Source organism: Giraffa tippelskirchi, chromosome Y, assembly GCF_054371585.1.
Source record: "Giraffa tippelskirchi isolate mGirTip1 chromosome Y, T2T-mGirTip1v1.2.pri, whole genome shotgun sequence".
NCBI classification, from domain to species: Eukaryota; Metazoa; Chordata; class Mammalia; order Artiodactyla; family Giraffidae; genus Giraffa; species Giraffa tippelskirchi.
The window spans coordinates 4,306,399-4,329,125 of record NC_137290.1 but is presented as its reverse complement, the minus strand read 5'-3'; the positions used below and the strand labels follow the sequence as shown (position 1 = coordinate 4,329,125).

The 22,727-nt window shown below is 46.9% G+C and overlaps 1 protein-coding gene across 5 annotated transcripts in view; it reads right to left on the bottom strand.

Annotated features, from left to right (window-relative positions):
* LOC145537825 (steryl-sulfatase-like) overlaps positions 1 to 22,727 on the bottom strand; it is a 149,690-nt gene that overhangs the window by 4,706 nt on the left and 122,257 nt on the right. For 4 of the 5 annotated variants that reach the window (XM_081568721.1, XM_081568723.1, XM_081568720.1 and 1 more), the window contains one exon: positions 11,891 to 12,012. In XM_081568721.1, coding sequence (XP_081424847.1) covers positions 11,891 to 12,012 — 122 coding nt within the window. Of the gene's footprint in view, positions 1 to 11,070; positions 11,560 to 11,890; positions 12,013 to 22,727 lie in introns of those variants that run through there. The other variant, XM_081568724.1, reaches the window with a different exon arrangement.

Below are 22,727 nucleotides of genomic sequence, written 5' to 3'. Positions count from 1 at the left end.
CTCCCTGTCCATCACCAACTCCTGGAGCTTGCTCAAACTCATGTCCCTTGAGTTGGTGATGCCATCCAACTGTCTCATCCTCTGTCACCCCCTTCTACTCCCGCCTTCAACCTTTGCCAGCATCAGGGTCTCTTCCAACGACTAAGCAGCCAATATTAAAATTTTAGAAACAAAAAATTGATTTACAAACAAATAATTGTGAAATGATTGATTTACTGTTTATCCTACGATGCTATGACTTTCTGAGAGCTGGCTCTGATAGAGGTCTAGCAACTGCATCCTGGGTAGAAAAAGGTGGCAGAGAAAAACAGAGTTAATGTGTATAAACCAAGTGGAATTAGGTTCAGACCGAAAATGTCCTTTTCCATTTTATCCTTTCAGCTTTTTTATAGAAAACTGTAGAGACTGCCCCCCTAGAAAGCATCACACACGTACTTAATTCACTCGGATCATCTGTTTGTGTCATGGAAACGGTGGTTTTGCAATTGCACATATTGAGTGCTCACCCACGGATCCAAATGCAAAATAAATTAATGGACAGCAGAAGACAATTAGCACAGGTGTCCACACTCTCCTCAGACAGCCCCTGACCCCAGACAAGCATATTCAAGGGTTAGTAAGGGTAAATATTCCCTGAAGGAGGGCATGGCAACCCACTCCAGTATTCTTGCCTGGAGAATCCCATGGACAGACGAGCCTGGTGAGCTACAGTCCATGGGGTCGCACGGAATTAGACATGACTGGGTGACTGAGCAGGCACACAAAGGTTTCAGGACCAGTCAGTAAGTAAACCTTACGCATTCTCACAGGGAGCATACATGTAGCTCGGACAAGTGTAGAATTAAGAATTAATTTTTCTGAAGATTTGTTTGGTATGCCATTGAGGTGTCTGCCTTTATGTTGCCCAATCTGGATTTTTAAGAACTTTTTATAAAAAGATACATTGTGCATTCTCTGCATAATTTCTTTAGAGCACCTTGGCTTTGGTCAAATGCATTTTATTGCATGTGCCACGCTTCTCTGTCCTCGGGATTTTCCAGACAAGAATATACTGGAGCGCGTTGTCATGCCCTCCTCCAGGGGATCTTCCTGACCCAGGGACTGAACCTGCATCTCGTGTCTCCTGCATTGGCAGGCAGACTCTTTACCACTGTGCCACCTGGGAAGCCCTGGGTTTATAAGATGTGAAGCCTTAGTTCAGGGTCTGCTCTATTGTTCACCAGGAAACCAGGAATTGACACTATCAAAGGTGTCATTTCAACGAAAGGAGGTACCTGGTGTCACCCTGCATTTCTAATACGTCTATTTAATCCTGTGTTTGAAATTTATTTTGATGACGTATTTCATCTGGGATTTCTCCATATACTACTAAAAATCTTTTGAGCTAAAAAACTTTTCGTTTATTGTTAAAATTCCAGTGCACTCTGAAAAATGTTGTTTTCTGTCTCTGTCACAGATAAATATGTTGACCACCATGGAATCTTAAACTCAGCTACAATTGAGATCCAACGACTAGAGGAAGGAATTATTAAACTTTACAGTGAGAATGCAGAGAAACTCCAGGTGGTGTTTTTTCAAAAACAAAAGTATTCTACATAGCGATGGGAACAATAATTTGAATTCGGTTTAAATGATGCTTCAAAATGTAAGAGAAAGTGAAAGTTGCTCGGCTGTGTCCCACTCTTTGCGACCCCATGGACTATATACAGGTCATGGAATTCTCCAGGCGAGAATACTGGATCTCCAGGGGATCTTCCAAACCCAGGGATCGAACCCAGGTCTCCCACACTGCGGGCAGATTCTTTACCAGCTGAGCCATCAGGGAAGCCCAAAATTTGAGAGAGTTATAGCTAAACCACAAAGATGTCAGTGACTTATTACAGTTACAGTACGGCTTCCTCATTGCCATACGCAGTGCTCCGGAGCTCACTATTTACCTTTGAAACATTTTTACGTAGAATCACAGCTTAACAGGGGCTTCCCTGGTGGCTCAGACGGTAAAGAACCTGCCTGCAGTGAGGGAGACCTGGCTTCAACCTCTGGGTGGGGAAGACCCCCTGGAGAAGGAAATGGCAACCCACTCCAGTATTCTTGCCTGGAGAATCCACATGGACAGAGGAGCCTGGCGGGCTACAGTCCATGGGGTCTCAAAGAGTCAGACACGACTGAGCACCTAACACTTTCGCAGGTTAAAAAAAAAACAGTGACTCACTTTCTTTTTATTCACAAGAAAAGAAAGCTTCCAGTCCTTTGACAAAGAGGCCAATAGAATTTAAGAGAGAGCAGCCTGACCTGAGCTGGACCCCGAACTCAGCCCTTTCCAAGCTTCAAATAAGTGACGGTGCCCTGAGATTCCCTGGGGATCTGAGGGCATGTAAAGCCCAAGACAGGCACCGCTGTTGTGATCTTGAGCGCTTTCAGGGACTCCGCCACAAGAAAGGGTTCTGAGGTCCCTTGGCAGACAAGCCTCGAGAATGAGCACAGGGGGTCCCCAAGAACAAACAGGGGCAACGCAAAGCCCACTGGGCTGCCCACGGAGGCATTAGAAGAAGATTCTGCAGATTAAAGGTGCTTAATCCCTCCTAACAGATGCCAGTCTGCTTTGCAAATCACATCCCTCTTCATGCAAGGATTCTTGTGGGTCTAGAGCCAGGACCAGCATCCCGGGGACACATCCTTTATTCTGAGCTCGGAACGGTGTCTTGTCTTGGTGGCTCATTGAATACAATCCGCTTGAACTTTCCCGCCCTTTCTGTTGGCTCTGACAGGGTGGGTTCTAACCCCAGCTATGCGATCTCCTAACTGTGGGATGCTGGGGGTGGCTGTTAACCGCTCAGGGTCCCATCTCCTTTTGCTGTCGTTTAGTCGCTTCAGTCTTGTCCGACTCTTTTGCGACCTCATGGACTGTAGCCTGCCAGGCTCCTCTGTCTGTGGAATTCTCCAGGCCAGAATACTGGAGCGGGTAGCCATACCCTTCTCCAGGGGATCTTCCCCAACCCAGGGATCGAACCCAGGTCTCCTGCATTGCACACAGACTCTTTACCTTCTGAGCCACCAGGGAGCCCTCCTTTGAATGTAAAGCTGCTAGCAATCTAAGATGACACCACTGGTTTCCAGCTGTTCTTCAACCTGCTGCCACTGTAATACAAGTCTTCAGACTCTTTTTTCCAACCCCCCCGCCTCACCAATCTTAAGGATTCTTAAAGAACATGAACAACAAAATTCAAAGGGTTTCAACACATTGGCTCTTAATTTATCACTCAGATTTAGATGGCCCTTGATGAATGTTGTTTAACTGCTTGTCTTGGCAAGATTAATTCTGCATGCGTGGGGGACTCCGTGTATATATCACAGCAGCCAAATAGAGTCATTTGGGGGTTCTGGTCTTAGCTGCGTTTCCCACTACAAACTGCCACCTTGGAGTCCTTCAGGAAGCACGGCAGGCCTTCCCTGGTGGCTCAGTGGTAAACAGTCCACCTGCCAATGCTGGGGACACAGGTTGGGCCCCTGATCCAGGAAGACTGCCACGTGCCTCGGGGCAACGAAGCCTGGGAGCCATGACTTCTGAGGCCACGCGCTGCAGCTACTGAAGCTCACACAGCCGACAGCCTGCGCTCCAAACAACAAGAGGATACCAGGCGCCGAGACAAGAGAGGAGCCCTCGCAGCAAAGAAGACCCAGCACAGACAAAAACAAATAAAATTATCTTTTTTTTTGTTTTAAATAAAGACGCATTTCAAAGACGGCTCTGTTTTCCCCCACTGTGAGCCACCGATACCATCCCCTGGGACCCTCAGCCGACCCCTCAGTAATCTTGATGTCATCTACTGAACGTGTTACAGGCAAGGACGGATTTCTATTCCTCCTTGGATCTGTTTCTTTGCCTTTAACCTTTGTTCTTCATTGCTTTGACGATTCTAATCATTCCTCGGAAGGACTGATGCTGAAGTTGAAGCTCCAACACTTCGGCCCCCTCAAGTGAGGAGCCAACTCATTGGAAAAGACCCTGATGCTGGGAAAGATTGAAGGCAGGAGGAGAAGGAGACGACAGAGGATGACATGGTTGGATGGCATCACCCACTCGATGGACATGAGTTTGAGTAAGCTCCGGGAGTTGGTGATGGACAGGGAAGCCTGGCGTGCTGCAGTCCAGGGGGTCACAAAGAGTCTAAGCGACTGAACTGAACTGAACTGACGTTAGTTCAGCCTCAGCCTTTGATATGCTGTTGCTGACCCTTCAGATTTAACTTCTGATCTTCAGATAAAGAGGGGTATCCAACCAACACCCACTGAAATGATTAGTGAAGACAAAAACCAGCTCAGCCTTTCTTAGCTGTTTAATTCCTAAGACAAAAGTAGCTGTAATTAGAATGTTCTCTCTGCTACCCACTCCCATATCCTTGCCTGGAGGAGAATCCCCTGGACAGAGGAGCCTGCCGGGCTACAGTCCATGGGGTCGCAAAGACTGGGACATGACTCAAGTGACTTAGCAGCAGCAGTCACATTATAGATTTATATTCATCTTTTCAAAACTCTGCACCAGAATACCAGAGCCAAAAAAACATCTCTCAGTCTTTTAAGATACATTTGACCATAAAATCCAGTTGCCATTACATTGACTTTTTACTAACATTGATGCCTAAGTGAAAACTTAAAACACACGTTTTGAATACACGCTGAACAGGAAATTTAAGCTCAAAATTCCCATCGTCATGTAACCAAAGTTATCCACGTTCTAATAATGCTTTCGTGAGTGCTCCTAAAACGTAATGGGAATAATGACCTCAGATGATGATAAAGTTTAGCCATTCAATGTGCTGAGACAACTAAATTATAAAATCATTAGAATTATAGAATTATTCAATTATAGAGAAGACATTGTACATAAAAACTGAAAGGGATTCATGTTTTAAGAGAGTAGACAGTGTTCTGGATCTAATGTTTTGGAAAAATGAGTTTTTAGCAAGTCTGGAATTGTAATAGGTCGTGAAACTGTCAGCAGCTCAGTCATGTCCGACTCTTTGCGACCCCGTGGACCGTAGCCCGCCAAGTTCCTCTGACCGTGGGATTTTCCCAGGCAAGAATACTGGAGTGGGTTGCTATTTCCTTCTCCAGGGGGATCTTCCTGATCCAGGGATCGAACCCAGGTCTCCAGCATTGCAGGCAGAGTCTCTACTGTCTGAGCCACTAGGGAAGCCTATATACATGATCATTTTTAAAACCAGTGCTCACTCTTAGGGAAAAAAAAAGAAATGAAGAATTCTTATCAACTCAATGTGCTGAGACAACCAAGTTACAGAATCATGAGAATTATAGAATTGTTCAATTATTATAGAGAAGACATTGTATATAAAAGCCAAAAGGGATTCATATTTTGAGAGTAGAAACAGCATTCTGGCCCTAATATTCAATTATAGAGAAGACATTGTATATAAAAGCTGAAAGGGATTCATGTTTTAAAAGAGTAGAAACAGCATTCTGGCTGTAATGTTTTGGAAAAAAATGAATATTGAACATGTCTGAAATCGTAATAGGTATGAAAGTGTCAGTCGCTCAGTTGTGTCCAACTCTTTGCGACCCCATGGACTGTAGCCCACCAGGCTCCTCTGTCCATGGGATTCTCCAGGCACGAATACTGGAGTGGGTTGCCATTCCTTTTTCCAGGGGGTCTTCCCAACCCAGGCATTGAACCTGGGTCTCCTGCATTATAGGTGGATTCTTCACTGTCTGAGCCACCAGGGAAATGTAGACATCCCTGATGCTGGGAAAGATTGAGGGCAGGTGGAGAAGGGGACAACAGAGGATGAGATGGTTGGATGGCATCACCGACTCGATGGACATGAGTTTGGGTAAACTCTTGGAGCTGGTGATGGACAGGGAGGCCTGGCATGCTGCAGTCCATGGGGTCGCAAAGAGTCAGACACAAGTGAGCGACTAAACAGAACTAAACTGAACCTCATCAAGACAAACATGAGTTGGATCTCCCCAACGCTGCCACTCCATTCTAGTAGATGGTGCCAGTGTTGTGCTGGAAGGCTCCGGCTTCTCTGAGTGAGGAACACGGTTGACATCTGCTGTGTCGGCCAGCTGCCATGGTGTAGACGCTCCCCACAAGGCTGACTTCTAGGTAGGAACATGTTCCCCACAAGTTGGTGAGATTCCTCAGCTGTCAGGGGCTGGCTCCAGCTCACTGCTGCCCTGGCCCTACATTTAGAAATCCTGATCCTAAATATCTCTCTTCTTTTCAAACCAAGTATCTGCAGCTCAAGATACTTTGGAGCTCAAGGTGGCAATACTCTTGCCTCTAAGAATTATGGAAAGTGTCCCCCAGGTGGTGATGACCACAATCTCCTGTGAGCATACATCTCAGATGATTCAAGCCCATCTCTTGAACAGTACTAGTTCAACGTCTGTGAATTGCCCACAGTCTCCTACCGACATAGATCCGGAAGCAAAAACAGAGCGGGACCTTAAGGTGCTCAGCCTGCCTTTTGTCTGTGGAAAGCCTTGAGTCAAAGAATACGTTTAGCCAGAGAAGGGAGAGCAGGCAGAAACCAAGGAAGACAGTTGGAGGAGACCAAATAATGATAGGGTAGTCATTAAGCAAACTCAAGGGAAGATCAAAGGCTTTATGGAGAAGGAAATGGCAACCCACTCCAGTATTCTTGCCTGGAGAATCTCATGGACAGAGGAGCCTGGCGGGCTCATGGGGTGGTGAAGAGTCGGACACAGCTGAAGAGACTGAGCACCAAAGGCTATAGATAATGTTCTGAGCCAGGTCTCATGAGCTGTTTTATAGATACTGGAACTCCCACCAGGGGGAAGGAGTTAAGGACATGACAATCAGGCTGTAGCCATGTTCTAACCTGCCCTAATTCCCAGAACTGGCCTCAAATCAACCCTGGGACTGAAGAGTGTGCCCTGCCCTGCTAAGTCATCTCAGTCCTGTCTGACCCTTTGCGACCCCACGGACTGTAGCCCTCTGAACTCCTGTGTCCGTGGGATTCTCCAGGCAAGAATCCTGGAGTGGGTGGCCATGCCCTCCTCCAGGGCATCTTCCCCATCTAGGGATGGAACCCACGTCTCTTACGCTTCCTGCATCGGCAGGTGGGTTCCCTACCGCCAGCACCATTGGCGCTAGTGGGACTGAAAGATGAACTGTACTGAAAAGAATCAAGATGGTACTGATCAGACCACCGACGATCAGTTTCAAGATGACTGACAGGGCTGACAGCGCTGTTTCTGCAGGAACCCCCCTCCCTCTGTCTATAAAAGCTTTTACATTCTGACTGTCAAGGGAGTCTGCCTTTGGACAGATGTCCACCCCGCCACTCCCCGGCTGAGAGCATCCCCAGTAAAGCAAACTCTCCTTCCCACCACCCTGCCTTCTTCAGTGGCTTCTGAGCGTCGAGCAGTCAGACTCCACTTTTGGTCACAAGATGATCTAAGCCGCCTCTCTCAGCTAGTACTCCTGCAGTACTAGTAATCCACTCATGTAGTACTAGTGACCTACATGCAGGGCCGCCTCTCCCAGCTAGTACTCATGTAGCACTAGTAATCCACTCATGTAGTACTAGTAATCCACTCATGTAGTACTAGTGACCTAAATGCAGGGCCGCCTCTCCCACCTAGTACTCGTGTAGTACTAGTAATCCACTCATGTAGTACTAGTGACCTATAGGCAGGGCCACCTCTTCCAGCTAGTACTCATGTAGCACTAGTAATCCACTCATGTAGTACTAGTGACCTACATGCAGGGCTGCCTCTCCCACCTAGTACTCATGTAGTACTAGTAATCTACTCATGTAGTACTAGTAATCTAAATGCAGGGCCACCTCTCCCAGCTGGTACTCATGCAGTACTAGTGACCTAAATGCAGGGCCACCTCTCCTAGCTAGTACTCATGCAGTACTAGTGACCTAAATGCAGGGCCACCTCTCCTAGCTAGTACTCATGTAGTACTAGTGACCTAAATGCAGGGCCGCCTCTTCCAGCTAGTACTCATGTAGTACTAGTAATCTACTCATGTAGTACTAGTAATCTAAATGCAGGGCCACCTCTCCCAGCTAGTACTCATGCAGTACTAGTGACCTAAATGCAGGGCCACCTCTCCTAGCTAGTACTCATGCAGTACTAGTGACCTAAATGCAGGGCCACCTCTCCTAGCTAGTACTCATGCAGTACTAGTGACCTAAATGCAGGGCTGCCTCTCCCACCTAGTACTCATGTAGTACTAGTAATCCACTCATGTAGTACTAGTAATTTAAATGCAGGGCCGCCTCTCCCACCTAGTACTCATGTAGTACTAGTAATCCACTCATGTAGTACTGTAATCTAAATGCAGGGCCGCCTCTTCCAGCTAGTAATCATGTAGTACTAGGAATCCTCATGGGCAAGGGACGCTTTCTGAAACAAATCTGCATCCCCGGCGGTTTGCCCAGCCTGCAGCCCCCTCCCCCCGCCGTGATCTAAGAGTCAAGCAACTCCCAGGCAGAGAACTCAGTATATTTTGCCCACCAACAGGTGTCTCTAGTCTGGCAGGTTCCATGTAGTAGATGCTCAATAAATACGTGTAGAACAAACGAGCAGACAAAGATACTGAGCAAACAGCTCCAGGGAGCCACAAGGGACAGCCAAGGTGGCCACCACCATCACTGACTTTCAGGGCACGATCTCCAAAGGAGACGAGACGACTGATTTAAAAAAAAAGAAACCCATGGTTTCCTCAGACCCGTTGACTAGATGGATGATTCCGGCATCGAAAGACTGTCATTTTCCCTCCTCTGTCGCTGCCTCGAGGCAGAAGACAGTAACGAGCTGCATAAGAGGAAATACCCTTGTGTCTGTCTGAGCAGCAGATTTGATCCCCGGGCCTGCTGCCTGTCAGAACCTGGGTCTGGTTTTGCTCACTGACCCCTATTTTCTGCCCCTTCCTGTTTATGCCTCCACACACTGTGTTTCCCGGACCCTGATCCGCTAGGTTTTAAGTGGAGGTGGCTGGTTTTACTTACATGCAACTCAGCAAGGTTCAGGACATGATGCCGCCCGTCTTTAAACAGCCAAGAGCCCTGGAAACTTGATTCTTTACGGTTCTTTCAGTCTCAGTGCAAAAAGAAGCGGGAACGTGGACACACTGCTACGTTTAAGATGCATAACCAACGAGGACCTACTGTATAGCATGGACAACTCTGCTCAGTATTATGCAGCAAGCTACACGGGAAAAAGCACGTGAAAAATAACAGATATGTGTATATATATCACTGAATCATGGTGCTGTACACCGGAAACCAAGGTAACGCTGTTCATCAAGTATACTTCAATATAAAATAAGAAGTTAAAAAATAAAAAAGGAGATGGGGAGGACCACAGCTCTCATTTATGAGATGGCTCAGATTTAAAAGAGATAGTTGGATGGCATCACTGACTCAGTGGACGTAAGTTTGAGTAAACCCCGGGAGTTGGTGATGGACAGGGAGGCCTGGCGTGCTGCAGTCCATGGGGTCGCAAAGAGTCAGACACGACTGAGTGACTGAACTGAACTGACTCAGATTAAAATGCTGCCAGCTGTTTAGTCACCACGTCACATCCGACTCTTTGCCACCCCATGGACTGCAGCCTGCCAGGCTCCTCTGTCCGTGGGATTTCCCAAGCAAGAGTACTGGAGTGGGTTGCCATTTTTCCTCCTCCAAAAACGCTGTCAATTAACCTAAAAAAGAGACAGCATGCCTATGGATGTTAGGAGTGATGGCCACATGGATGAGATAGGTAAATAGGGTCCTTCCAAGCCTAGAATTGTGAGCATGTAGTTTTGCTACATTCATCTTTCAGAAGTTATCAAAAGGAAGTCATACAGATTTAAAGTAGAAGATCTTCCAGAAGTTATCTCAGGGAACTCGTCCAGATTTAAAGTATAAACTTTCAAGGGTAAACCTGGCCTCATTTCTGTGGACAGAGGAAGGATCACAATCTTCCACTTGAAAAATAATGGAGTAGCTGCTCTTTAAATGATGTCTTGGGTAACTCAGCTGGGTGATGAGGATGGGGTCAGGACTGCACTGAAATCCGGTATGAGAATCCCCTGAATTTAAGAATGAGCCACCAGTTGGCGGCGTGGTGACCAGATGCTCTGTGAGAATCTCACATCTGGCAGCAGAACCCAAAACATGCTAGAGAAAAGGGGAGCTTCATTCCCTCTCTCAAGAGGCACCTGAGACTCTAACATCAGCATCGCTCTATAAGGTATACAACAGGGATATGATAGGTGCTGGGTTCCCACAGATGCCTAGGCATCTCAGTGCTGTGATAGTGTTGGTTCAGTCACTGTCATGTCTGACTCTTTGCGACCCCATGGACTGCAGCATGCCAGGCCTCCCTGTCCATCACCAACTCCCGGAGTTTATGCAAACTCATGTCCATTGAGTCAGTGATGCCATCCAACCATCTCATCCTCTGTCGTCCCCCTTCTCCTCCTGCCTTCAATCTTTCCCAGCATCAGGGTCTTTTCTAAACAGTCAGTTCTCTGCATCACGTGTCCAAAGTATTGGAGCTTCAGCTTCAGCGTCAGTCCTTCCAGTGAATCTTCTGGACTGATTTCCTTTAGCATGGACTGGTTCTCCTTGTACTGTAATTTTACGTTTACACGTATGAAAACCAGATGCGGAACTATCGCTACACATATGATCATTGCTTGGTCCCACTTGGTCCTTTAGGCTCGTTAGAAATGCACCCGTTGGGACTTCCCGGGTGGTCCAGTGGTTAAGAATCCGCCTGACCATGCAGGAGACGCAGGCTTGATCCCTGGTCTGAGTAGATCCCACTTGCCGTGGAACAACTGAACCTGTGTGCCTCCACTATTGAACCTGTGCCCGAGAGCCAAGGAGCCACAATTATTGAGCCCACAGGCCTCAAACACTGAAGGCTGAGTAACCTACAGCCCATGCTCTGCAACAAGGGAACCCACTGCTTCTGATAAGCCTGCAAACTGCGAGCAGAGAGTGGCCCCTGCTCGCCTGAAACTAGAGAAAGCCTCTGCAAAGCAACAGAGACCCAGCGCAACCAAAAACACATACCTGAATAAAGAAAAATTTTTAATAAAAGGTAATGTGCTTTTGTACATGCTGTCAGCAGACCCAAAGTATTGAGTACATCTTGTTGCTGACACAGGGCGTGATGTAAAACACACTTGGTCTGGGAACCACGATGCCATCAACGCATCTGAGTGTTGGCTTAAACATCTATGGCTAGCAGACACACACAGAGAATCTGTGACCAAACAGACCGACAGATCGGCGGGTCACGACCCGCCGCCTTTGAGGCTCAGGGGGCAAGGTCAGGTAGACATCTGAAAGTCACGCAGCACCAGTGCAAAGCTAGAAGACCACAGGCAGGGGAGATGGCATTTGAGGGACATCGCGGGAGATGGGTAAGCATTAACCAGAAAAGACAAGAAAGTCATTGCAAGCAGAGGGAACCGCAAACAGAGACAAGCCATGCCAGAGCAGAGGGGCTCTTGGGCAGGAACTCAGATGGAAGGTCGGACCAGGAGACACAGCTGGGCGGCTGGCGGAGCAGAAAGGAAGGGGCTTCAGAACCCTGCCAACCACCTGGCACGTCCTCTGCTCCCCCCTCTCCCCAGGGGGAATGAGCCAGAAAGCACTGGCATAGAGCTGGGTGACTGCCCTGGTCTGCCCAGACAACCGGGGGAATCAGCAGGCTCAAGAGAAGTAGGAAGAGGAGGAAGGAGAAATCAAACCAAGCTTCTTTGGGGGGGCATCTCACGAGAGCAATGCCCTCTTGCGGTTCTCTTCTCTTCCCCTGCCCGTTCCTGATGGCACACAGCCCCCAAAGCGAGGCGAGGAGGATACACAAGAGGGGAGACGCATCTACTCACTGTTGGGCGGGTGCCAGCGCACGGCGTTCAGGTAGAAGTTGCAGTAGTGGAAGAGAAACTCGTGCTCCGATCGCTGGGTCTGCCCCCGAAGCAAGGGCATCAGGTCCCGGCCATCGATGACCCTGGGGGATAAAGCAGGCGGGGTGTCAGGTGGCCACGTCTGCCAGGTGGGGGGCGCTCAGACACCCTGGCGTCTGAGCTGTCCTTCAGTCCACGAGGGCGTGATGGGGCTACAAGGTGGTCGTTCAGCAAGGAATGCTGAGAACACCAACTGAGCATCACCGGGCACCATAAGCCATGTACGGAGGGAGGTCAGCTCTGTTCACGCATGAACTGATTTCATCCTCAAAGCGACACCGTGAGTTGGGACCGGCGTCATCGTGGGATCGTGATACGGAGACATGGAGTGATTTGCCCAATGTCACAAGTGTCCCACGTCCGTGGGGTGGACCCACTCATGGGCATATACCCCGAAAAAAAACCCTTAATTGAAAAATACACAAGCACCCCAGTGTTCACCGCAGCACTATTTACAATAGCCAGGACGTGCAAGCAACCCAGATGTCCATTGACAGATGAACTGATAAAGAAGATGTGCTTACATATATACAGTGGAATACTACTCAGCCATGAAAAAGAACAAAACTGCCTCATTTATAGAGATGTGGATGGACCCAGCGTCTGTCATACAGAGTGAAGTAAGTCAGAAACAGAAAAACAAATACTGTATATGAAGGCACATATACGGAATTGAGAAGGATGGTACTAATGAACCTATTTGCAAAGTGGAAACAGAGGTGGAGATGTAAAGAACAGACTTGTGGACACAGGAGGGGAAGAGGAGGGTGGGATGACCTTCTACTAGTTCTGCACCCAGTTTTCTGCTTATCACCTTGGCAGTTTATTCACAAACTACAGATCTGTTGAAAATAAGAATTTCTGACGATCTGTGTTTAAGAAAAAAATAATATATATAGCATGGGGCAACTTAGACTGGATAGACTTCAATGAAAACAAAGTTCTAAGTCCCAATGAAGTGATTTGCAAATAATAATGATGATGATATTAAATATCCCGAGGATGGAAATATACTTACACATTTACATACTATATACACACATGACACATATGTTTATGTTCTCAAAGGTAAATGTATCTGCTTCTATGATTATGCCGGAACACGCAACTTTCCAGATGGCAGGTGATAACTGTAGACAATGGGTGATGAGCCAAACAAGACTATTTGGAGGTTTGTTGTTTAGTCGCTAGGTCATGTCCGACTGTTTGCGATCACGTGCACTGCAGCCCACCAGGCTCCTCTGTCCACGGAATTTCCCAGGTGACAATACCGGAGTGGGCTGCCACTTCCCACTCCACGGCATCTTCCTGACCCAGGTCTCACACCTACGGCTCCTTCAATGGCAGGCAGATTCTCTACCACTGAGCCATGTGGGACGTGCCTTTTGGAGGTTAAGTAAAGAAAAAATGTCTAAACTTTTGCTTTGAGCGAAGCATACATTAACACCCACTAGAGAAATTGAAGGTATTGATACTATGAGGCCAATGCCACCAAAAGCTGGGGCAGAAAGATGCCCGCAAAAAGTGAGATTGTTGCATGTGAGGGTTTTCTTTCTCTGATTAAAAACACTCCCAAGACAAACATCATATGATAATGCTTATATGTGAAATCTAAAAAAAAAAAAGGTATAAATGAACTTATCTACGAAGCAGAAATAGAGTCACGGATGAAGAAAACAAACTTATGGCTACCAAAGTGGGGAAAGGGGATACATTGGAAGACCAGTATTGACAGATACACATTACCATATATAAAAGTGAAAGTCGCTCAGTCGCGTCCGACTCTTTGTGACTCCATGGACTGTACAGTCCATGGAATTCTCCAGGCCAGAATACTGCAGCGGGTAGCCTGTCCCTTCTCCAGGGGATCTTCCCAACCCGGGGATCAAACCCAGGTCTCCCGCATTGCAGGCAGGTTCTTTACCAGCCGAGCCACCAGGGAAGGCTAAGAATACTGGAGTGGGTAGCCTATCCCTTCTGCAGGGGATCTTCCTGACCCAGGAATCGAACCAGGGTCTCCTGCATAGCATGTGGCTTCTTAACCAACTGAGCTATCAGGGAAGCCATATATAAAACATACTAATAAGGACCTGCTGTATAGCACAGGGAGCTCTACTCAATACTCTGTAATAATCTATATGGGAAAACAATCCAAAAAAGAATAGATAATACAGGAGGCTCTGTATTATAATCCGCCTGAAATGCAGGAGACATGGGAGATTTAGTTTTGATCCCTGGGTCTGAAGATCCCCTGGAGGAGGGCATGGCAGCCCACTCCAGTGTTCTTGCCTTGGGAATCCCATGGACAGAGGAGCCTGGTGGGCTACAGTCCATGGGGTCACATTTACAACACTGTAAATGAACTATACTCCAACAAACATTAAAAAACAGAAAAAAAAAAAAAAAAAAAAAACCAACACTCTATGTCTGTCCTCTCTTACTATGAGAAATTGGAACTTTTTAAAAAATGACTTCTTTTAACTGGAGGCTAATTACTTTACAATATTGTAGTGGTTTTTACCATCCATTGACATGGATCAGCTGCGGGTATACATGTGTTCCCCATGCTGAACCCCCCTCCCATCTCCCTCCCCATCCCATCCCTCAGGGTCATCCCAGTGCACCAGCCCTGAGCACCCAGTCTCACGCATCGAACCCGGACTGGCGATCTGTTTCACATATGATAATATACATGTTTCAATGCTATTCTGTCAAATCATCCCACCCTCGCCTTCTCCCACAGAGTCCAACAGTCTGTTCTTTACATCTGTGTCTCTCTTGCTGCCTTGCATATAAGGTTGTCCTTATGCGCTCATATAATTTGGGTGAGGACTCTTGAGAGGCCCGATGTCTCTCAAGCTTTCTCTTTCTTTCTTTCTTTTTCGGTGGTGTCTTTTAGTGTCACTAAAACCCTCATAAAGTCATTATAGCCTTGCTGCTGAGTGCTTGTCGGGCACCTGCCTTGAATGATCTGTCACACGCCCCGCCGAAGTCCACAGAACTGAAAAGACTCCATTACCGCTAAGTTAAAAATAAGAACAAAGGACAGAATTGGCTCGCTTTCAAAGCCTGCCTGCTACTTGCTATGAGAGGAACAGGGTGGACAGACAATTCTATCCGGAAGCAGCATGTGCTCTGAATACCGTTTCTATGCTGAAATGGCAGGTACTGTGAAATTTCCACAAAGACCCAGTGCTTAAGACTGAAAGTGAAAGTCGTTCAGTCGTGTCCGACTCTTTGCGACCCCACGGACTGTATCCATGAGATTCTCCAGGCCAGAACACTGGAGTGGGTGGCCGTTCCCTTCTCCAGGGGATCTTCGCAACCCAGGGATCGAACCTGGGTCTCCCGCATTGCAGGCGGATTCTTTACCAGCTGAGCCATTGGGGAAGCCCGTCCTTAAGACTATGAGATCCTAAATAGGTGGAAAGGAAGCAAGGGATGAGGAGAAAGGAGCAGAGAGGAGAATTGGAGCATGAAAAATTCTGGGCTAAAAATTCTGAGGTTGAGGTGGACCCCAGCTCACTCCACCACCTCTTTGTCCACATGAAGATAAGGAGTTTCCATGAAGGTTCAAGACTGGCGATGGATCTCCTTTTCTCACAATCAATCTCTACCTCGCTTTTTTATTTTATTCTTTTACAAAAAGTCTTTTATTTTATATTGGAGTATAGTCAATGAACAATGCTGTGAGAGTTCGCAGGTGAACCCTGAAGGAACTTAGCCATACAGCAGTGTGTCCATGTCCATCCCAGACTCCCTAACTATCCCTTCCCCTATCCTCCCTCCTGGGAACCATCAGGTTATTACAGAGTATTGAGCAGAGGTCCCTGTGCTGTCCAGCAGGTCCTTGCTGGTTCTCCATGTTAAATACAGCAGTGTGTCCATGTCCATCCCAGACTCCCTAACTATCCCTTCCCCCATCTTTCCCACAGGGAACCATAAGGTTGTTACAGAGTATTGAGCAGAGTTCCCTGTGCTGGACAGCAGGTCCTTGCTGGTTCTCCACGTTAAATACAGCAGTGTGTCCATGTTCATCCTAAACTCCCTGACTATCCCTTCCCCCAGGCAACCATAAGCTAAGTCTGCGAATCTGATTCTGTTTTGTAAGGAAATTCATTTGTGTCATTTCTTTCTATAATACATTCCACATATAAGGCATGCCGTACGATATTTCTCCTTCTCTGTCTGACCTATCTCACCCAGAATGAGAATCTCTAGATCCACCCCTGTTGCCGCAAATGGCATTATTCTACCTCTGTTTCTGGAAGCTGTGTTTCATCACATGCCCACAAAACTCAGCCCTTAAGAACACAGGAACTAGAACCATTTTCTAAAGATCAGTATCTTACGAATAAACTGGCCTTGATCCTACAAAGGGGGACTTAATGATAAAAAGAAGTCTCCAAGTCTTACAAACTTCCTTTCTTACTTCCAAGCAAAAGTTTCAAGTCTTTTTTTTTTAAGGAGAGAAGCAATGTCTGTTTTGCATCCTTATTTTTCCTTGCAATGCAGAGAGAGATCTCATTTTTAATTTTTTTTTTTTTTATATCCTGCATCTAACGTGCTCTTTTCTGGAAGCAGGTAATAAATCACGCGGTGATGGAAACCACCGATGAACAGTGCTGCAGAAATATGGCTTGTCAAAAAAAGGCTCATTTCTGCCATGAAAAATGGAAAGTGATTCTACTGAGCTAAACTTTTAAACAGTGTCTGAGCTATCAAAATAGTTGGGATGGCTGGAATGGAAATGTTCCTACAACATCACATTTTGTGGCAGAGTGGCCCATACACTCTCAAAATCACACACAGCATCGCCACTCTATGCAGTTCAGTTTAGTCATTCAGTCATGTCCGACTCTTTGCGATCCCATGAACCGCAGCATGCCAGGCCTCCCTGTCCATCACCAACTCCCGGAGTTCACTCAAACCCATGTCCATCGAGTCGGTGATGCCATCCAACCATCTCATCCTCTGTCGTCCCCATCTCCTCCCGCCCTCAATCTTTCCCAGCATCAGGGTCTTTTCCAATGAGTCAGCTCTTCGCATCAGGTGGGCAAAGGATTGGAGTTTCAGCTTCAGTATCAGTCCTTCCAATGAATATTCAGGACTGATTTCCTTTAGGATGGACTGGTTGGATCTCCTTGCCATCCAAGGGACTCTCAAGAGTCTTCTCCAACACCACAGTTTAAAAGCACCAATTCTTCAGCACTCAGCTTTGTTTATAGTCCAACTCCCACATCCATACATGACTACTGGAAAAGCCATAGCTTTGACTAGATGGATCTTTGTTGGCAAAGTAATGTCTCTGCTTTTTATTATGCTGTCTAGGTTGGTCATAGCTTTTCCTCCAAGGAGGAAACATCTTTTAATTTCATGGCTGCAGTCACCATCTGCAGTGATTTTGGAGCCCGAAGAAATAAAGTCTGTCACTGTTTCCACTGTTTTCCCATCTATTTGTCATGAAGTGATGGGACTGGATGCCATGATCTTCGTTTTCTGAATGCTGAGTTTTAAGCCAGCTGCTTCATGCTCCTCTTTCACTTTCATCAAGAGGCTCTTTAGTTCTTCTTCACTTTCTACCATAAGGATGGTGTCATCTGCATATCTGAGCTTATTGATATTTCTCCCGGCAATCTTGATTCCAGCTTGTGCTTCATCCAGCCCAGCATTTCTCATGATGTACTCTGCATATAAGTTAAACAAGCAGGGTGACAATATACACCCTTGACGTAATCCTTTCCCAATTTGGAACCAGTCTGTTGTTCCATGTCTGGGTCTAACTTTTGCTTCCTGACCTGCATACAGATTTCTCAGGAGGCAGGTCAGGTGGTCTGGTATTCCCATTTCTTGAAGAACTTTCCAGTTTGTTGTGATCCACACAGTCAAAGGCTTTGGCATAGTCAATAAAGCAGAAGTAGGTGTTTTTCTGGAACCTCTTGCTTTTTTGATGATCCAATGGATGTTGGCAATTTGATCTCTTGTCCCTCTGCCTTTTCTAAATCCAGCTTGAACATCTGGAAGTTCATGATTCACGTACTGTTGAAGACTGGCTGGGAGAATTTTGAGCATTCCTTTGCTAGCATGTGAGATGAGTGCAATTGTGCGGTAGTTTGAACATTCTTTACTTTTACCTTTCTTTGGGATTGGAATGAAAACATCTTTTCCAGTCCTGTGGCCACTGCTGAGTTTTCCAGATTTGCTGGCATATTGAGTGCAGCACTTTTACAGCATCATCTTTCAGGATTTGAAATAGCTCAACTGGAATTCCATCACCTCCACTAGCTTTGTTCGTGGTGATGCTTCCTAAGGTCCACTTGACTTAGCATTCCAGGATGTCTGGCTCTAGGAGAGTGATCACACCATCATGGTTATCTGGGTTGTGAAGATCTTTTTTGTATAGTTCTTCTCTGTATTCTTACCACCTCTTTTTAATATCTTCTGCTTCTGTTAGGTCCATACCATTTCTGTCCTTTATCGAGCCCATCTTTGAATGAAGTGTTCCCTTGGTATCTCTAATTTTCTTGAAGAGATCTCTAGTCTTTCCCATTCTATTGTTTTCCTCTATTTTTTTTTCATTGATCACTGAGGAAGGCTTTCTCATCTCTCCTTGCTATTCTTTGGAACTCTGCATTCAGATGGATATATCTTTCCTTTTCTCCTTTGCCTTTACCTTCTCTTCTTTTCTCAGTTATTTGTAAGGCCTCATCAGACAACCACTCTGGCTTTTTGCATTTCTTTTTATTGAGGATGGTCTTGATCCCTGCCTCCTGTACAATGTAACGAACGTCCGCCCATAGTTCTCTATGGGAATTGTCTAACTGGACTTCTCTGTCAACGAACTGAAGCTTTCACAGCAAGTTTGCAGGATAGCCGTGGCCTAAAGACTTGGATGTGTTCCTTCCTGGCATCTGCTCACTTCTATGAAAATGTGCTCATTTGAGATTGTGTCTAACTTGGAAAGTGAGCTGGTTCTCCCTGGGCTCCTGACTCCTGACAACCATGAGGATATTAACAGTTCAACATCAAGGAGCACCGCGGCCGAATTTCAGGTCCAATTCAACAGCTTGGGGTGACTGTCTCTTTCTTTTAAATTAATTAATTAATTTTGGGGGGCTGTGCCATGTCTTTGTTGCTGCACGGGTTTTCCCGAGTTGGGGGCTCCTCTCTAGCTGCGATACGGGGGCTTCTCACCACGGTGGCTTCTCTTGCTGTGGAGCACAGTGTCTAGGGCATGTACCCTTCCATAGTGGTCGTGCTCCGGCTGAGTCGCTTTGTGGCAGGTAGGATTTTCCCAAACCAGAGACTGAACCCTTGTCCCCTGCATTGGCAGACAGACTCTTTTTTTAAAAAAAAAAAAATTATTGGTTTTAATTGGAGGATATTTACTTCACAATATTGTAATGTACAAGATTGTCAACCTTACAATATTGTGACGGTTTCTCCCATACATCCGTATGAATCAGCCAGAGGTATACATGCGTCACCCCCATCGTGAACCCCCCCTCCCACCTGCCTCCCCACCATATTCCTCCAGGTTGCCCCAGAGCACCAGCTTTGAGTGCCGTGCTTCATGCATCAACTTGCACTGATGAACTATTTCACATATGGTAATGTACATGTTTCAATCCTAATCTCCCAATTCATTCCATCCCTCCCGCCCCCCTTGGCAAATCATACATTAGTTATCTACATCTTTCTCCCAATCTCTGCCTTGCCAACGGGGGCACCTGTACCATGTTCCGAGATCTCGCTGCCCATGTCTTATATCACAAAGAGAGACAGTCCTCCGTTTATTTCTGCAATCAGCTTACCAGAAGACCAGGGGGGAAAGGATTTTTCTGCACGTACTGGGGTGACAGCCACAGGTAAGCTACGGCACCAAAAGCAAACACACCCCTCAAGCGGGTCTGGAGGGAAGATTTTCTGTGGACGGGACTCCCATACAAGGCACACCACGGGGCTGAATTAGAGAAACCTCATGGCGGAGACTCAGCCACACGACAGTCTCTCTGTGTAACCCCGGGATCACTGCTCTTCGTAGCTAAGTAGAAACTCTGCATGGAAAGGCTTTCATTTCTCACCGAGCTTGGGTTGATCAGGAGAGCTATCTACCAGACACAAGATGCTTCTTCAGAACGACAAGGCTGTCCTTGTCCTTGCAGAGGGTCTTGTGAACAAAAGGCCCTCTCGTGCGATAAAATGTGTGGAAAAATGTAAGGGTGCTTGATTAAGTGATTATCCCGTAACCTGGGTCCAACCCTCTGTATGTGCTTTTTCTCCTGAGAAACGTCCCTTTGACATTTCTCCAGTGAGCGATCAGGAATGCTGATTCCCATTCATCGTAGCGAGAAAGAGTTCAGGTTGTTTTCTACAGAGGAAATATCCAGGTGTTGGCTTTATAGATGGACATGGATAAATCGGGGGCTTCCCTGGGGGTTCAGACTGTAAAGAATCTGCTTGCAGGAGACCTGGGTTCAGTCCCTGGGTCAGGAAGATCGCCTGGAGAAGGTCATGGCAACCCATTCTGGTATTCCTGCCTGGAGAATCCCGTGGACAGAGGAGCCTGGTGGGCTACAGTCCATGGGGTCGCAAAGAGTCGGACACGACTGAAGCGACTGAGTACGCCCGCATGGATAAATAGAATATTATCCAGCAGTCATTACTGAAAAGTTGTAATAAGGTTTTCATTATAACAACATTTTCCATGAAAGGGCAATAATAAGCTTCTGAGCAGAATTCTCAACCTCAGCACTAGTGACATACTGGGCAGGATCACTCCCTCTCATGGTGGTGGTGGTGGTGGGGCTCCTCCGGGGCCGTCCACCAAACTGTAGGCCGTTGGGGGGCATCTCTGGCCTCCACCCACGAGATGCCAGCAGCATCCTGAGTCCCGACAATCAAAAATGTCTCCAGACATTGAAAAACGGCCGCTGCGAGGAACAGCCACCCCAGCCGAAAACCATTCCTTTAGATGCTCAGAGTCACCAGGGCAGACATAAAAGGTTGTTTTCTGGACCTAACATTATCTAAACAGAACACTGAGAACTCATTTTATTCTCATGAGTGACATGGAAGCAGATCTCTGTTTTCTTATCTTTGCGGCCTCTAGGATGACAATGACATCTAAGAGGGACCTCCACCCAGACACTCAATATCATTGGGTTGAGTAACACCATCAGTGGATGAGATCCATTGGAAGAATCTTCAGTATTCAGAAAGGGCTCTACTGATGAAACTGGCTCACACAGAAAAGACTTGGGTCTGATTAACAGGGGTGCGGGCTGGCTTCCTCCATCAACAGGCACATGTGAGAAAATCAGGTTGACTTGCATCACCCTCAGGCTGGGATGGGGAGGAGGTGTCAGCAGTGAGACTCTGAGAGAAAAGAGCAGTGATGCTATCATGAGCCAAGAATTGATGCTTTTCAACCGTGGTGCCGGAGAAGACTCGAGAGTCCCTTGGACCACAAGGAGATCCAACCAGTCCATCCTAAAGGAAATCAGTCCTGAAATTCACTGAAAGGACTGATGTTAAAACTGAAACTCCAATACTTTCGCCACCTGATGCGAAGAGCTGATTCATTTGAAAAGACCCTGATGCTGGGAAAGATTGAAGGTGGGAGGAGAAGGGAACGACAGAGGAAGAGATGGTTGGATGGCATCACCGACTCGATGGACATGAGTTTGAGTAAACTCCGGGAGTTGGTGATGGACAGGGAGGCCTGGCGTGCTGCAGTCCCTGGGGTCGCAGAGAGTCAGACATGACTTAGAGGCTGAACAACAACAACAATCTGAACAGTCTGTGTGCCCCGTTCCCAATACTATTCACACTTATACCGAGGGAAAGAACCAGGGCTAAAGAGCAGATAACAGAAGCGGGGAGACTTCTGATTGTCTACAAGAAAAGATGCTTGGGACTTTCCTGGCAACCCAGTGGTTAAGACTCCATGCTTCCACTGCAGGGGGCCACAGGTTCGATCCCTAGTCAGGGAACTAAAAATCCCTCATGCCACACAGAGTGGAAAAATAGATTAAACAAAATCTCTTTAAAAAAAGAAGAAGAAGAAGAACTTTCGATGAGTTCCCACTGCCGAGTTTTCCATCATTAGAGGAAAGGCAAAAGAACAGTGTGACTGGAGGGTAAGATCTTCGAAGCCCCCTTTCAGCCTTCAAAGTGAGGACCCTCTAACCCCTGATGGAGATTAAATGTGGAAGTTGCAGTAACTCTTTTTCCCTATGGTGGACGAAGCACAAAGGACAAGTATTCATGCCTCTCCACTCTGCACTTGCCAGTCTCTGACGCTTTCCATCTCCACATCAACCCAGTCGGGGGCGTGCAAGGCTGAACCCATTTGCAGGAGAAAAAACCAAGGACCAGGAAGTTTGGGGCTTTGGCAGCTGTTAAAACGGCCAAGATGCAAAGCCCTGCATGCAATACGGCTCCAGGATCTCTGTTCTCCGGAGCACCAGCTGCTCTCCAGGTGTGGTCCAGAGACCCGTGGGCATTCCCTGAGATCCATCAGGAGGTCTACCAGCTGAAACGATCTCCACGGTGATTCAAAACATTCTTTGATCTCTTGTATCACTGGTCTTTCACGAGTTCATGGAGGGTCTCTCCCCAGTGGCTCCGTCATAACTCTGCCAGCCGACTCAATGTCTGCTTGGGTGCTCTTGTGTTTAAAGACTCTGATTTGAAGATTTGATTACTAATATGGCAAACATAGATGGATACCACCCACAGAAGCAGAGCACCTTTG